Below are 17,177 nucleotides of genomic sequence, written 5' to 3' on the forward strand. Positions count from 1 at the left end.
TTTAAATGTTTTGGCTGTACACACTGACTAGTCCCTATTTTGCTGTACACAGACTAGTCCTTGAATTCTTTCCTGCGGCTGAGTTAAGAACCTTCACGGCATCAGCTCCTGGTCGAGGTTCTGACTTCTCTGAGGACTCCAGGGACTCTCCAGCATCCAGTCAGGAACACCTGGGCTTCAGTATCCAGCTGACAACTCTTGGGGTGCTACAGCATCATCAAGCTTATTAAACTATTTGGTTGTGTACACACTGATTAGTCCTTGAATTCTTTTCCTGTAACTGAGTGTGCTGGTTTGACTCTATTATGTCCCTCACAAAAGCTATGTTCTTTAATGCAATCTTGTGGGGGCAGATTTACTAGTCTTTTGATTAGGGTGGAACCTCTTGATTGTTTCCATGGAGATGTGACTCACCCAACTGTGATTCAATTATTTCCATGGAGCTATGGACCCCACCCTGGGCTAGATTAGTTCTTTGGAGTACTTCAGAGAGCTCAAGAGCAGACACAGACAGGCTTGGAGACACTTGGAGATGCAGACAGAAGAATGTTTGGAGATGCTAAGATAAGAGAAGAAGCCCAGAGGCTGCCCTGGAGAAGCTAAGAGAGAACCCCCAGATGCTTAGAGAAATGCCCTGGGAGAAAGAAGCAAGGACACAAAGGAACTGAGAGAGAGGAGCACCAGAAGCCCAGAGACGTTTTGGAGAAAGCCATTTTGAAACATAACCTGGGAGCAAAGGACCAACAGATGCCAGCCACGTGCCCTCCCAGCTCACAGAGGTGCTCTGGATGCCATCGGCCATTCTTCAGTTGATGCCTTAGTATGGACACCTTTATGGCCTTAGATCTGTAAATGTGTAACCTAATAAATCCCCTTTATAAAAGCCAATCCATTTCTGGTATTTGGCATAACAGCAGCTCTAGCAAAACGGAACGCTAAGTCAAGAACCCTCACTGCACAGCCCCTGGCAGCCCTTGATTGAGGTCTCAATCTCGCCAAGAACTCCTAGGGCCCTCTGGCATCAGATCTACAAAGCTGTATTAAATAACAAGTTGGTTAGACTTCTTTCTGAAGTGAGAAAAGAATTCATTAGTTCAACAAAAAACTAAGTCTGAGTTGAAGGTAGCAATTTCCAAAAATGTTAAAAAAGCAAATAACCCTCACAATTCCCAACACATCTTCTGTCATGCCTGCTTTCAAATACAAAAACAAAGCTGCTAAACTATTCTGAACGCCATGGGTAGCAACTTTATGGACAGATCCTCTAAACATCTTTGAGTTTCAGCCTCACCAAAAATAAGAATAATTGTCCTTATCCTTCCTATCTCACATAGTCAGGAGAAGCAAATGGGATTATGTTTTAGTTTTGCGGCTGCTAAAAAAAAAAAAAAAAATACCATACAATGGTCTGGCTTAACAACAGGAATATATTGACTCAGTTTCGGAGGCTAGAAGGCTTGCTTCCTCCCAAGTAACTTCTGGCTGGCTGGCAATCTTTGGCAGTTTTGGCTTTTCCGTCACATGGCAATGCACATGGTGGCATTTTCTCCTTTCTCTTCCATTGACTCTTGGCTTCTGGCTGTTCCCTTTATCCTTGTGGCCTGCTGCTCTGTAAGGCCTCCAGTAATAGAATTAAGACCACCCTGATTCAGTTGGGCCACACAGTAACTGAAGTAACCTCATTAAAAGATCCTACTTACAGTGGGGTCACACCTACAGTAATTGATCAAGAACATGTTTTTCTGGGGTACATAGAACAAGCTACCACAGTCTGCCTGCTGGACCTCAAAAAGACATGCTCTTCTCAAATGCAAAATACATTCATTCCATCACAACATCCCAAAAGCCTTAAGCCATTTTAGAACAATGTTGAAATCCAAAGTCTCATCAAAATCAAATACAGGCGTAGTCCATCCTGGGGCAAAATTCCTCAGTCCAAAAACAAATGATTGCTTCCAACAAACAATGGTGTGGCAGGCACAGGACAGACATTCCCATTCCCATTCCCGAAGGGAGACATTCAAAGGAAAATTAAGGGCTCACTGGTCCCCAAAATGTCTAACACCCAGCAGGGCAGATTCCCATTAGATTTCAAGGGACCTTTTGTCCCTTCTCTGTCCCTTGCAGTCCAGGCTGGCAGTAGTCCTGCTCATACAACTTTTGTAAAAACCCTGTCAGCTCTGCATGCAGTTCAAGCAGGTCCAAACCATCAGACAATAGAACTTTCCATAGATCCCTCATGGATAACTGCATTTCCAATTCTGACTTCCACTGAAATGGCTGACTGGATCACGTTCAGACACACCTTCTTTAAGAAAGGGTTGTTCAGTTAAACCCTCACATGGAAACCCTATTCTCTAGGGACTTACTTCCTGGAAGTTCAGAGTTACATGATACAGCAGCTACTGGCCCTAGTGTCAGAGCACTCTATCTAGATAAGCCGAGAAATTTCCCAATTATTAACTGCTGGTTTTCTTGGGCTTAACAGTTTAATTCCCAGTTTATCTCTTTCCCCTCTCATTTCACCCTAAGCTGCAAAGAGAAACCAGTCTGCACCTTTCACGCTTAGCTTGGAAATCTCAACTAAATATCCAAGTTCTTTGCTTTCAAGTTCTACCTTCCAGCCAACATCAGAACTTAATTTCGCAAAGTTCTCTGCCACTTTATAATAAGAATTGCCTTTCTTCCAATTTCTAATGACATTATTCACCATTTCTTCTGAGGCCTCACCAGAAGTACTGTTAGCATCCATTTTTCTATCATCATTCTGTTCACAATGAATTATGTATTCTCTGACAACACAAACTTGCTCTACAGCTCTCATTCATTTTTAAGCCCTCACAATTCTTCCTGCCTCTATACATTACCCAATTCCAAAGCCATTTCCACATGTTTAGCTATTTGCAATAGCAGCAGCCCACCTTCCAGTACCAAAACTGTTTTTATTTCCCAGCTGCTAAAATAAATACCATACAATGGATTGGCTTAACCACAGGAATTTATTGGCTCAGTTTCAGAAGCTAGAAAGTTTGCTTCCTCCCAGAGTCAGTACCTTCTGGCTGGCCAGCAATCTTTGGGGTTCCTGGCTTTTCTGTCACATGGCAATGCACATGGCAGCATCTTCTCCTGTCTCTTCTGGGTCTGTTGACTTCTGCCTTCTGGCTGCTCCCCCTGGCTCCTTTCTCTGTGGCCGTCTCTGCAGGCCTCCAGCAATAGGATTAAGACCCATCCTGATTCATTTGGGCCATCCTGAGATTACTGAAGTAATCTCATCAAAAGATCCTACTTACAATGGGTTCCTATCCATAAGAACAGATTAAGAACACGTGCTTCCAGGATACATAAACTCCAAACCACTACAGATCATATAGGTGAGAATGCTTTGAAATTTACACAAATATGAAGCTGACTTACTACCTGCCTGTACCAAACTAGCCCCAGTTTCATAAAGATCAAGCTTAAAGACCTTTATTAGGCTCAAATCTGAAATATTGGTCACACTCTCCCAAGCTTTAACGAACTAAGCCAAATAGCTTAGCCAACTAATAAAATAAATACCACAATTTTAAAAGACTTCTTAGGAAAAAGGAAAAACATTACATTACCTGATCCAGAACCTGATGTTGTCATATCATAAATTAGATCTTTTAACGTGGTACCCTCTGAAATGAAAGGGCGATCTAATGAAGGATCCTCTTCATTTGGCACCCGATGGTGAAAGCCAGTGCGATTATGGCAGATGTAGACCATCAACATGAGTGAGATGCAGACGAAGCAGACTGGTCCAGCAATAACAGCTGCCAGTTCAACGGGACCGAGACCAGATGGCGGCTTGACTGAAAAAGAGCCTCAAGTGGAATAAACATCAACAATAAAAACATTGTAGGTGGCATCTTCATTTCCCTCATCCTCCACACTGCCTGCAGTTTGCCACTACCACCACTTTGTCACAGTGCCTCATTAGAGCAGCTCACAGAGCCGAATCCAGAGTAGTGCTCCCAGGCTTCTCCCACTGGCCCTCCTGTGATCATCACCAGCTCCGTCAACACCCATTTACTCTTCCAGTGTTTTCTGGCCACCATCTAAATCACAAGGCCAGCCATCACCACTACACCAGGGTATCCCCATTTATCAGCCTCTGGTCACTAAAAAGGAACAATAATCTGGAACAAATCCCATTAACACCTTAAAATCTTAAAAATCTTTTTTTTTTTTTTTAAAAGTACTTTTGGTTTGTCTTCTTGTCTCAAGCCCAGTACATGCTCACAGCAGGAAAAAAAAAGTACAAAGTAAAAATAAAAATTACCTCTAGTCACCACCACCCTAGTTTTTAACAGAGTTTGGGTATAAATATTTTTAGTCTATTGTAACCAGGTGCACTGGACTGGACTTTTAATTCTAGATCATTTATTTTCTTATAAATAATCTTTTAATAATTAATATTTTGCATTTTTTCAGAAACACATTACAATTATTTTGGCACTCATCCCAAGCCATGGCTGGCTCATCATCATTTCTTTGATATCACATCTTTCCATTTGTGAAATCTTTATTTGGATTGATTCCTGTCATGAAGTAATTCCTAGTAATTCTGTCAGGAAGAGTACATGGATTCTTGTATATGGAATACTTAATTATATAAAGATGTCTGCTGATTTGTATATGAAAAATAGCTTGGCTTATTACAAGGCTTTGGGGTGACAATATGTGATGCTCCACTGCCTCCTGGAATTGAACAGAGCAGAAAATCTGAACTTTTCCTTTTTATAAGTAACCGGTGTTTTCTTGTGCTTGAATGTTTATAAGTTTTTTTTTTCCTTATTCTTGAAATTGATAAATTTCTTCAGCATATGTATTTGGATAATTCTTTTTTCATTAAAAGCTTGATATTCTCTCTTTTGCCTGCTCTTCTTTTTCTGTAATTCTTACTAGGCATATTTGAGTATCTAGATCTATCTTCCCTATCTCTGAATTTGCTCATCAACTGTCACTTTCTCCGAATTATAACACAATTTCTCAAGCTTGTCTTGCCTTAAGCTTGTCTCAAGCTTGAATGTAAAATTAACAGTATCCAGCCTGCCGTTCATTAGCAATGTTGCATTTTTAAAGATACTCATCAATTGTGCTTTTCATCTGAAAGTGATCTTTAACAACAGTGGAATGTTCTTATTTTATAGTGAACAGCTGAAAATAGGCCTTGGGCTATCTGAAAGCTTTTCCCTATTATGAGGTAAGCCTATTTCATAGTGACATCTACTTTAATTTAGCCTATTCAGTCCCCTTCTTTTGAACCACTGAATCTTTTCATTTGGTAATTTTTGGCTATTTACTTATCCTGGAGCTGAGAACAGGGGTGAAGGGGAAGGGGTACAACATTTATTTGGCACTCGAAAATTAGATGAGTTCTTCACAAGGTTTTGTAAGTCTGTTCAAATCTTTCCAGTCTAGGAAATGGAAATGGGAAATCCTGGAATTCTCATTTTCTTTGCCATGTTAGACTTGCAGATGCCTTCATAGGTAAGGAAGAAATCACAGTCTGACAACCTCATCAGGGGGAGCTTCCCCATCATGCTAAAGACTGAGTTTTCCTGGACTGTTTTTACTTGAGCTGGATGGAGCCTCCTTTCTACAACTGGCAGGACTGGCCCTTCTCTGAGTTACAGCAGGGCTTTCTAGTTTAATTAGCATGGTGTCTGAACCAATTCTGAGTGGAAAGGGAGCCCTGAAACCAGATACTTCCTAAAAGAGAATCAAGGATTTACCCCTATTATAGCCTAACCTCACCCCCATCCCCGCAGCTTCAGCTACTGGTGGGATGTCGCAACGGGTCCTTCTGCTTACTTCTTTCTCATCTCTTCACTAGTCTGTTGTCATCTGTACTAAAAACTGCGAAGCTCCTTTTAAGTGTTGACATGAAGGTGGCATTCTTCCATTAATTCTGCTAGCATTAATACAGTCTTCCCCATTCTTCTCTTCCTTTGATTATTACAGTAGGAATTATGGGATTTGACGAGTTAAGTACATGGGCTCAGATGGACCTCTTAAACAAGAACCTTAAAATTAATCTCATCATGACAGTTTATGAAGCCTTTACATTCCTGGCTCTGCCAGATATTTTAAAGTGTAACTACGGGTGAAGGACCAAAAATCTAAAGCTTGTATATAACAATTTATCCATAAAGAACTTACAGCAAGATGAATTTACAAAATGAAGGCACCTGGACTGTTTAACTAGTGCTGCTCTCAATCGCCACCCATTACAAAGCTGTTGATTGCTTTAAAAGGTGAGAGAACCACTATTAGGAAGAAGAAATGTACACTGAAGACACAGTGAAGATATTCTGCTGACACAATGCTGCAGTGGGCTTTGCTGGAATTCTCTTAAGAGACTGTCTTGTAACAGACCTCAGAAAGTCTATTCTGGAAGCAACTTCTCACACAGCACATACACCCAGGAATCAGGTTCTTGGCCATTCTCACAACTCTGTAACTGTGGACAAGCTGAACAGGTTAGGCTAGATGGTATCTAAGATCCCCGCAAGTTCTAAAATCACAGTCAGGGTTTCAAAGCTTTTCTATAGCACCAAGAAAAAAAAATCTTACACAGCTTACCAGCAGTTGGGAGCTCTATTTTATTGCAATGGTCCTGACTGCAGCAATACGTAACAGACCCAGTTTTTGACGAGGGTGCACACACAAATGGCCTGTCTCGAGGAATTAGGTCGATTTCAGCTATACACATGCTATTGTGTATAACTTTGTCTGTGGTCTCTGTGACAGAGACAAAGCAGAGCCCATCTGTCACACATGTATAATTGTCTTTTGCACAGAGGTGGCAGAAACACTGTAATGCTGAAAGAAGAAAACAAGATTGTATTAGAAAAAGATCTCAAAGAGTTTGAAATTATCCAGTATTCACTATAATAATAAATTCCTAATCCCATTATAATCATACAATTTCTGTACACTGCTAAAAAGCAAACTCATCACTGCACTTAGAAGCTCTGAATCTCTGAATTCTGTTGAGAACCACAGACAGGAGTCCAAAGAAATGGCAAAATTTGGACCCAGGTTTTTTTCTAAACATGTTTCGCTTCCAAGTATAGAAAATTTTTGTTTGTTACATGCAGTTTCATCAAGGTAAGGCATGCAATTGCCTTCCCATGTGAAACAAAGCTCTAAACTATGCATTCACATTCTCTTCCACTGGGGAACAACGTGTGAAAATACTACCGTCAGATGGGAAAGTCATTAGATGGATTCACAGTAATGGAGTAATGGAAATAGATTCATATTGAGCCATACACTCTCTTTTCTCCTTGGTGAACGCCTTGAGAAAGACATGTGCCTTCTAGCTAGGATCAGGCAATCTCCAGCAAAGCTGATCAGATGCGCCAGCAACAATCTGTTCCAACCACACCAGCAACGTGGCTACAGAAATGACTGGCGGAACACTAGCTAGTGTGCACACACATATCCACCCCATGTCCGTGACTCATCTCCAGGTATGCCCTTGTTAAGGATGTCTTCCTCTAATTATCACAACACTTCATGCCTCCAGCCTTCAGCCATGCCCTCCAGAGCACACACACAGATACCAGTATCACCATGATGTTTGCTTTTCTCTCCCCTATGAAACAATAAGCAACTTGAGGTCAGAGACCAGAATTAATCATCTCTGCAAATCCACCATCTAGCACTACGTCCAGTACACAGCAGGATTCAAGAAACACTTATTGAACGACAGAGTGGGCACTTACATTACACTTTGGTCCTGGCTAGTTGCAAAGCACAGATATGTCCTTAAGTCCAATCCAACTTTCCAATCACTCACTGACAAGGGAAAAGAGAGTCCAGGTATTTGGAATGGCCATCTAAGATACAAAAAGAGTGACTCGGCAGACAGGTCAGAAGCTAATTCCCTGAACAGCTAACCTGCCGTGCAGGAAAGGGTTAACTTAGGAGGCCTGGGCTGTTCAAACCCTGCACCAATGTCAAGAAAGCCTCTCTTCAGACTCACTCTTGACCAGCTCTGGGGAGATGAGCTATGAGGCCCTGGAATAATTCTATCTGATGAGAGATTGTGTGTGCCCGAGGTCTTGGGCCACGGTACCAGTTAGCTCAGTTTATCCTAACAATGTGATTTATGCGGAATGCCTGTTTTTGCACTGAGTAGCCACAGTCTCAGTAGCTGAGGTCAGTCACGTCGACACTGCCTGCCTAAAGTGGCTGACCCCAATAAAACCCTGGTCCCAAAGGCTCGGGTGAGCTTCCTCGTTCAACAGCACTTCTCTTTGTTGCTGAGAGAATTAAGCACAACTGTAAAACTGACTCTTCTGGAAGAAGACAACAGGAAGCTTGTGATTGTTTTCTCCTAGACTTTGTCCATGCGTCTTTTCCTTTTGCTGATTTTAATCTGTTTCTCTCTGCTGTAATATACTGTAACGATGAGTATAATAGCTTTTCTGAATCTTGTGAGTCCTGCAATCACCAAGCCAGAAGGTGGTCTAGGGGACCCCCTGACTTGTTTGCTAAACTCAAACTCAGGAACATCAGGTTCTCCTCAAGTGGCAGCTTCTTGGTTGTTTATGAGCACACCTGTTGATTATCTTTACAAACCAGGAGAGTTTTACCTTAACCTTTTTTTTTTTTCTTTCATCATAGATAATTCAGCTACTTGATTTGATCCCTCCCAAGCATGAAGGGAACTCAGGAAGAGTACAAGAGAGAGACCCGACCATAATCTAATATTTAAAGGCCTGTTAAAAGAGACAGTTGTTATTCAAGGTGAGGTCTGGGGGTGATTTGGGGCGCCCTGGGGATAATCTCCTAAGGAGGATTTCTGAACCGGGAATCCATGGATTGACTGACTTCAGAGGTACATGAATCCCATGAAGCTGTAGGCCAAATGTTACATGTAAATACATTTTCAACAGAACCACAAAGGGGTCTGTGACCCACAGATTAAAACCACCACCACATGAAACTGTCTTCATTCTCTCCTGAGTCCTCTACTCAAGATTTGAAAGTAAACCAGTGTTTTCTAAGCATTAACTCTATCAGTTACTACCAAAAGTTAAAGATACAAAGATTAATAACCCAGCCCCAGCCCTTGAAGAGCCTTGACGTCTAGTGGAGAACATTATAATACAATGTGGTGATGTAAAAATACTCCCCTAGTTCTAAGACCTTCAAGACCCCCCTGGAGTACAGAAGATAAGGGCTAAACATCTGGCCGAACAGATTTTTACTACTGGTTCCAATTTACCTCTCACACTGCCAATGCTATCCCAGGGCCACATGCTTCTCACCACGTTGGTCACGGTGTCTTTCATGGCCTTGCTCGTCACACATACTCTCGTTCTGCCGAATCTGCCCTCACTAAGCCTCCTCTCTCTCATCTGCCCCTCATCCAATTCAAACAGGATTCTTCCAGTGATGTGCTCTAGACCTCTCCCTTACCGTCAAGACACCTAGTCGCTCCTTTCAATGTGTTCCCTCTGTGCCTACCTTTAGGATAGCACAGATGAAGCTGTTTGTACTTTTTTGTTAAAATGTCCCTCAGTTACAAAGGGCCAATTTGTTCTATTTTGTTTTTCCATCTTTGAATCCTAGGCCCCAAGATAGCGATCACAAAAATATTTGCTAAAGCAATGTCTCCCAAACAGAAAGTCTCAAATATATTGGGAGAGTAAGGGGAGTCTAAATGCCATCTATAAGATTGAAAACCTATTTCCATTTACAAGGTAATCTAAAAACAATGATAAAAATTCTGCATCATGAATAACCGTGGTCTAAACGGGTACAATCGCTATGCTTTCACTGATGCTTTTTCAGATCTCCTTCAGGCCAAATGTCCTCATGGCACTGTTCAAGCAAAGGTTTCACAGTAAGTATTGAAGGAGTGAAAAATAAAGGGATCTTGACTCGTCAGAGCACATGGCCATTGTCTTTTGAATATAGGCATGGTATATTCAAAAGACAATGGCCTAAGAGCAAATACCATATATGTGCCATAAAAATTATCTGGGTCCAGGCTTTGTAGTACAGTTTGCAAAAGTTCATTGGTTGTAAATACGCAATGACTTTTCTCCATTCTCAGTTCCAGTAATAAGTGGTTTAGAAACCATTTAATGAAGATTTTCAAGTGAACAAGACCAATGACATCTCATTAAAATTGATATTTGAGGAACACCTACTGGCAAGTGTTTGGGATAGGTATGAGGTCGGATAATCCTGAACTTAAAACAAAGTCTTGAGGTCATGAATGCCATCCTGCACAACATCACCAAAGAGAACAAGCACTTGCAGGTTTTACTCACTGAAGTTCAAACACAGAAAACAGATTTCATATGGAATCAGACCAAAGGCCTTGAAAACTAAACATCAGCCACCACACTGAATAATGGTACTAATTTGAATTTTATTGGTTTCTTTAGTTCTCTTCACAGTTAATTTGCAGATTTGGTTTATAGTTGTACACGAGCCAAAAACATAAGGACTTTATATCTAGTTTCCTGTCTATACAATCTAAGTAACATGCAAAATACATTCTGGACATTTTTTTCTTTTCAAACGTTATGGCAAGTTTGAAAAAGTGGGTGCTAAGGGGCCTTTTCAATAACAGTCTTTTGTTAAGAAGAGCTGGTAACTAAATATAAACATTGTGTAACATGAAAGCTTAACCAGGTAAGGATTTACTTCTTGAGGGAATTTAAAAACTTCTATTTCACCACTCTAAAAGGGAGTCTTGATTAAATACAGGATTGATATATGTACCTGACATGGTAAAATAGTTGAGGGAAAAATTAAAACAGGGATTTAAAAATTCCCATGAATGCATGAGCTGTAATTCTCATTTTTTTTAAATTCAATTTTATTTGATTAATAGACAGTTTCGGTCCCTGGCTACCACTCCGCCTTTTATTAAGCCAATTTTGTTTTTATTTTTATTTTTAAATGCAGGCACAGGGAAAATTTCTATCTAAAAAGGTATATACAAGGACATCTCCTTCCCACCCCAGAGCCCAAAACCCACTCCCACCAGCCCATCGATACAACCCTTTCATTTAATTCTGCACTTACTTACTGAGCATCTCTATCATGCCAGGTACTGTGCAGACTATGGGGTTTGGAGATGAATAAAACAAGGTACTTGCACTTAAGTAGTTAACTAGGGGGATGAGTAAGGTATTAAACAGGTAAATAAAGTCCAGAGTCCCAAGGAGAATGACCAAAGTGCCTCCACTGTGCTGAGGGAGGCATCTAGCAAAGCTTCACAGAGGACTTCAAGTCAGAACACAGGGAGTGTGCACAACTCGCTAGATAGATGAAGGTGGGAAAACCATCCTCATAGGGTGTTTTCCTCAAGGACAGGATTTCAGCCTTGGTGGAGAACATCCCAAGTGTTAATAAGTTCATCAAATTAAAATAATTATCCAAGATGCTAACCACACTCATCTCATTTCATCAGCAAATGGAACATAATACCTTTCCTATTTCATTATCTCAAGATCATCAGAGATATTGTGCATTAATATACTTTGAAACCAAGATATAAATCATTATATAATATAAACATACAAAATTATCACATATGATAAATTGTATGATTCCAAACATGGTTTTTATGCGTAGGCTAACTCTTCCTAAAGTAGAGCCTTAAACTCAACTGCACAATTCTAGATTGACAAAGCCACATAAAACCCTGAAAATCATCTAACATTTAGCACTGTCACTTTATTAATGAAGAAACCTAAACTGGAGTACCAAAATGATTTCTAACAATACCCTATCCAGTGTACAGGCAGATATGAATTGTCACTATATTATCATCATGAACATGAATGAAATATATGTGCCTATCTACTGTACGAGTATCTCTATAGTTAAGTAACCCTAATCTTTCATGACTCCCAGGGGCACCAATAGTGTAGCTTCTTGTTTGGACTCTGACTTTGACTTTTCTGCTTGATTGCAATAAGAACCAAACTCACCAGTTCAGTATCTTTACCTTTCTACTGCACTATCACCTTTTGTTTACATGCTCTGATCTCTACCAGTAGCCACAGCTTCCTCAATTCTAAGAAGCATTTTCTCACAATACTTCTGAAATCTCAATACACTTCATGATCAGGCCAAAAGAAAACTCCAGCCTCTGGAAAGAAAGGTAAGGCAAGATGTAGTTGTAGCAACTTACGTGTGTGCAAATTTGGCCATGCACAGATGTACCTATTCATTTAATCATCACCTTAATTAACTGCACTGGGAACATTCCCACAACTAAATTTTAACTTAAGTTTGGTCCCTATTAAAATGTCTTCCCAAAGATTTCACTGTGATTCATCATTGAAATAAAAAACTACTATGTTCACAGAAAACTATCAGTCCCATGCCAGGAAATACAATTACTGTAAGTTTTCAAATCTTGCAGAATAAATCAGAGAATTTTCAAAATTTGATGTAAAGGACTGTCAGAGACCTAACACCTACTAGTCAAAGGAAGTAACGTCAGTAAAAAAGAGACCGCAAGATAAAACAGGGTGAAGGCTGTGGTATCACCGCATGCACTGATCATAATCACTGGGTTATGGTATTAGAGCAGTAAATCCCAAGTTAAAATCCTGGCTCTAGGCCCCAAACATAAAAGACATTTCCACTGTTGCTTTATTTCAGTGTCTGGAGGTCACACATAAAAGCACTATTACTTCTGCCCAAAGCCAGGCTACCTAGAGTTCATTTACAGGCCCACAGAGAAATGGGGAGGTGGACAAGCCTGAGAATAGTACATGGAACAGAAATAATTTCTGTGACCCTGTTGAAGACATCAGAATGAGTACCAGAAGCCTTGTCTTCCCAGGCCCAGGGTGATAGTGTCCACACAACTTCCCCTTCTTTTTAAGTATACACTTCAATAGTATCTTACTCTTTTCAATCCTTGTAATTTGGCCTCTCTCTCTTTCCATCACCCACTTTCCCCCAATCCAGAACTCTACCGAAACGTCCCTTTGAAATTCACTAGCGATGCCCTTCTGGTTGAATTCACTCTTCTTTCCTAGGTTTTTTTTAGGATTTGAGACATAGTCACACATCTTACATGACACTGCAATTCCCAAACTTACCTCTACACTCAACCCTTTGCTATATTTCGTATCTCCATTTCCACACCCTTCCCTGCCTTTCATTGATGCTCCAAACTCGCCAGAAAACACTCTGCTTGGCTGACTTATCAGGACAGAATCAAATACCACATCATCTTCTGACCCGGGCTTCCTTTCCCGATCTGTCCATTACTCTTGCTGGTAGCGAAAAGGCCCATGGCAAGACTCCTTGGTTCCTTCTTGCTGAGACAGCTCGGCAGGTAACAAGCCAGAGGGGGGTGAAGGTTTTTCTCACTGAACACTGAACTCCATACTTTTTGATGGTCTGACTTCTCTGGTGATAACCCTTCCCCTCCCCCTGCCTGCTAGAGCACACCACCACTTTACTACATTTCCAAACCCTACAAATGTGCACCAACAGGCAGGTGGAAGACCTAACATGCACCATGCCCTTTAGTCAGTCTGCCTAGCTTCAGTTAAAAGCAGATCACATCACTGTGGGCAAAGGTAAGGGCAAAAGTTAGGAGTTACAACAAATCTCTCCAGTAAGAACATCAACCCCTTTTACCATCCTACTCTTCCCCCATTCAGAGCAATCCATCTCCCTCATCCTCTCCAATCCCAATGCCATGCCCCACTGTGTTCTCGAGGAGGCTTTCCCCTTTTCTCTTCTCCCTCTTCTCCCTCTCGGGTAAAGCATACCACAGTTTCTCTTTCTTTCTATGCTGAAGATCACTGTTAGACAAGCCTAAAACCCTGACCGCAAACTCCCTGCAGCCTACTGCCCTGGGTTTTGTTCCTCAAAGCATTCAGGGTTCTTCTCAGCTCACCTCTCATGGGTTACTTTGCAGCAATAATGTCCAAGTAAGCTTGTCAAATTACAAAGCATCAAACCACGTGTGCCGGTTTGGACATATTATGTTCCCCACAAAAAGCCATGCTCTTTAATCCAATCTTGTGTGATCTTTGGATTAGGTTGTTTCCATGGAGATGTGACCCATACAATGTGGGTAATATACCTTTGATTAGATTATTTCCATGGAGGTGAAAACGGCCCCACCCATTCAGCATGGGTCTTGATTAGTTTAACTGAGCCCTATAAGGGCTCAGACAGGAGCTCAGGGCAGCAGTTGAGAGACACATTTTGAAGATGGCCATTGAAAGCTGATGCTGACATTTTGGAGAATGCCATTTGGAAACACCCTGGGAGCAAGCAGACACCAGCCATGTGCCTTCCAAGCTAACAGAGGTTTTCCAGATGCCAATGGCCTTTCTTCAGTGAAGGTATACTCATGTTTATGCCTTGGTTTGGACACTAACGGCCTTAGTAATGTAACTTTGTAACCAAATAAACCCCCTTTTTAAAAGCTGATCCATTTCTGGTGTTTTGCAAAATGGCAGCATTAGCAAACCGGAACACCATGTAAAGTAAATGTTTCTCTAGTTTAGATAATTTATCATCCCATATTTAGGGCTTCAGAATAAAAGTCTTACTTTCCAGACTTTTTTCCAGATAAAGTTCACTTAGTTCTGCCACCTTCAAAACACTGAGGTAGCATCATTCATAATTCATCACCTCATCTTGGAAGAATGAGTGTTACTTTTTCCCCCATAATACCACTATTTTCTAGTCTCCTGGGCTCCAGGAAATTAATGAATACAATGTTAACTGATACACAGAGAGAAGAATGGACTGCCTAAATGGCAAGATGAGAATCAACAGGGGTGATAAATACAGACCTTCCTTTAAATTGCACAAATACAGGATAAAGACCTGCTTTGAAAAAACGCAGAAATGTTGGACTTCCCCACCTGGGTTACTGCTGATAGTCTCACAAACATTGAGGACTGCCAACTTGGTGGGCTGAGCCCTCGATCTGGGGGCTTTCCCTTATGAAGCCAGTTACTGCAAAGGAGAGGCTAAGCCTACTTACAATTGTGCCTAAGAGTCTCCCCCAGGGAACCTCTTTGTTGCTCAGATGTGGCCTCTCTCTCTCTCTAAGCCCACTAGCAGGGAAACTCACTGCCCTCCCCCCTATGTGGGACATGACTCCCAGGGATATAAATTCCCCTGGCAACACGGGACATAACTCCAGGGATGAGCCCAGACCCGGCATCATGGCACTGAGAAAATCTTCTTGACCAAAAGGGGTAAGAGAAATGAAACAAAATAAAGTTTCCGTGGATGAGAGATTTCAAATGGAGTCAAGAGGTCCCTCTTGGAGGGTACTCTTATGCATTATATAGATATCCCTTTTAAGTTTCTAGTGTATTGGAATAGATAGAAGGAAATACCTGAAACTGCTGAACTGCAACCCACTAGCCTTGATTACTGAAGATGACTGTAAAACTATGTAGCTTACATGATGTGACTGTGTGATTGTGAAAATCTTGTGGCTCACACTCCATCTATCCAGTGTAAGGACAGATGAGTAGAAAAATGGGAACAAAAATTAAATGAATAATAGGGGGAAGGGGGAGATGGGATGTTTTGGGTGTTCTTTACGTGTGTTTTTATTCTTATTTTTATTTTTTTATTTTTTTGGAGTAATGAAAATGTTCAAAAATTGATTTTGGTGATGAATGCACAATGATATGATGCTACTGGGAACAACTGATTGTACACTGTGGATGAACACAGGGTATGTAAATATATCTCAATAATCTGAATTTAAAAGGGGGAAAAAAAAGATCTGCTCAGCAGATTTGGAAAATTGATCTAACAACAGATTTTAAAAGCGTCAAAAGTATTTACTGTTAACTGTAACCACAGTGGTAGGGGGAGACAGAGGAAGAACAGAACACAAAATCCAACATATGTCCAATTTTTGTCACTTAAATTTTATCACAGAATTAAACTAAGTTGGAACTAAAAGCCTCTACTCTCATCTTATGTCCTGATTTAGACTGAGCTCTGAAACGTATTATGTAAACAACACATACAGAACAGTATATCTGACGTGGTAACATTTGTGTAACCATGTCATATACACATATTGGCTGGCATGTATCACAAAGCTTCTCCTTGGAAGGACACAAAAGAAATAGGCAACATTTGCTTCCAAGAAAGGAAGCTGGGTGAGAGAAAACTTTTCACCAAACACCCATTTGTACTTTTTAATTTTTGAACGCAGTAAATGATACGTATTCAGAGTTATAAAAAAATTTGTAAATGCCTTTCTATGCTCCATTCCTTTTCTCTACATTCTCTTCAAAACTCCAATTCAGCATATTTATCCTAAGGAGCATGGCCACTTCAGGCCGATTTCAAAACCTTATGTTCTTTCTGGAAAATAATTTCACAAGATACAGTAAGAATCTACAAAGTTTATACCTTTTAATCCAGTAAGTCTGCTTCTTAGAATTTAGTCTAAGGAAACAGGAAATGAGAACAAAGATATAAGCACACAGATGTTCATTACCATATTTTATGATTGAAAACAACCTATGTGTATGACAATAGGGCAATGACAGAATAAGTTATGATGAAATCATAAACAGAATATTACAGAGGCACTAAAACTGATATTTTAAAAGAACATTTGACAGGAAAATAGTCCTACCATTAACTTAAGGGCAGGAAGCAAAGCTGTACCTGTGTGGTTACTATTGTGCTCCTGCCAAGTGACCTTGTTTGTGTTGCACATCAGTGAGCTGAGGGGGTGTGTTAATTAATATACAGAGCAGACGTGTGCACTCTGCCATATTCCAGTCTCTGAAAAGAAATGGAGAAACTTCTATTTCTGATGGTAAATGCTAAAGCAATAATTGAATTTCTTTTTTCCCCAATCTAAACATGCTTTTATACGTATTTCTTATTAGATTTCATTCTGACTAGTGGATATTACAAGAGAATAATAGTTAAGTGTGTGGAATTCAGAGAAAGACAGACTTATGTTCCAATCCTTTCCCTGCCAGTCGACAGCTGAGTAATCTTGACAAAGTCACTTTACTTTGAGCTGGCTTCCTAAATTTATTAAGTTAAGAGATAACAGTAACAATCTCAGAAGGTTCAAGGATTAACTGAGACAATGTATATAGCATACTTAACATAGTGCCTGGCACACAATAAAATGC

General features: G+C 40.6%; 1 protein-coding gene across 5 annotated transcripts in view; it reads right to left on the bottom strand.

The window, feature by feature from the left end:
* Nucleotides 1-17,177, bottom strand: part of TGFBR1 (transforming growth factor beta receptor 1) — an 80,233-nt gene that overhangs the window by 25,864 nt on the left and 37,192 nt on the right. For 2 of the 5 annotated variants that reach the window (XM_037851013.1, XM_037851015.1), the window contains exons 2-3: nucleotides 6,613-6,852; nucleotides 3,606-3,848 (exon numbers count right to left, since the gene is read on the bottom strand). In XM_037851013.1, the coding sequence (XP_037706941.1) occupies nucleotides 3,606-3,848; nucleotides 6,613-6,852 (483 nt within the window). Of the gene's footprint in view, nucleotides 1-3,605; nucleotides 3,849-6,612; nucleotides 6,853-7,760; nucleotides 11,026-17,177 lie in introns of those variants that run through there. The other 3 variants (XM_037851017.1, XM_037851014.1, XM_037851016.1) reach the window with 3 other exon arrangements.

Source organism: Choloepus didactylus, chromosome 10 (genome assembly GCF_015220235.1).
Source record: "Choloepus didactylus isolate mChoDid1 chromosome 10, mChoDid1.pri, whole genome shotgun sequence".
Classification (NCBI taxonomy): Eukaryota; Metazoa; Chordata; class Mammalia; order Pilosa; family Megalonychidae; genus Choloepus; species Choloepus didactylus.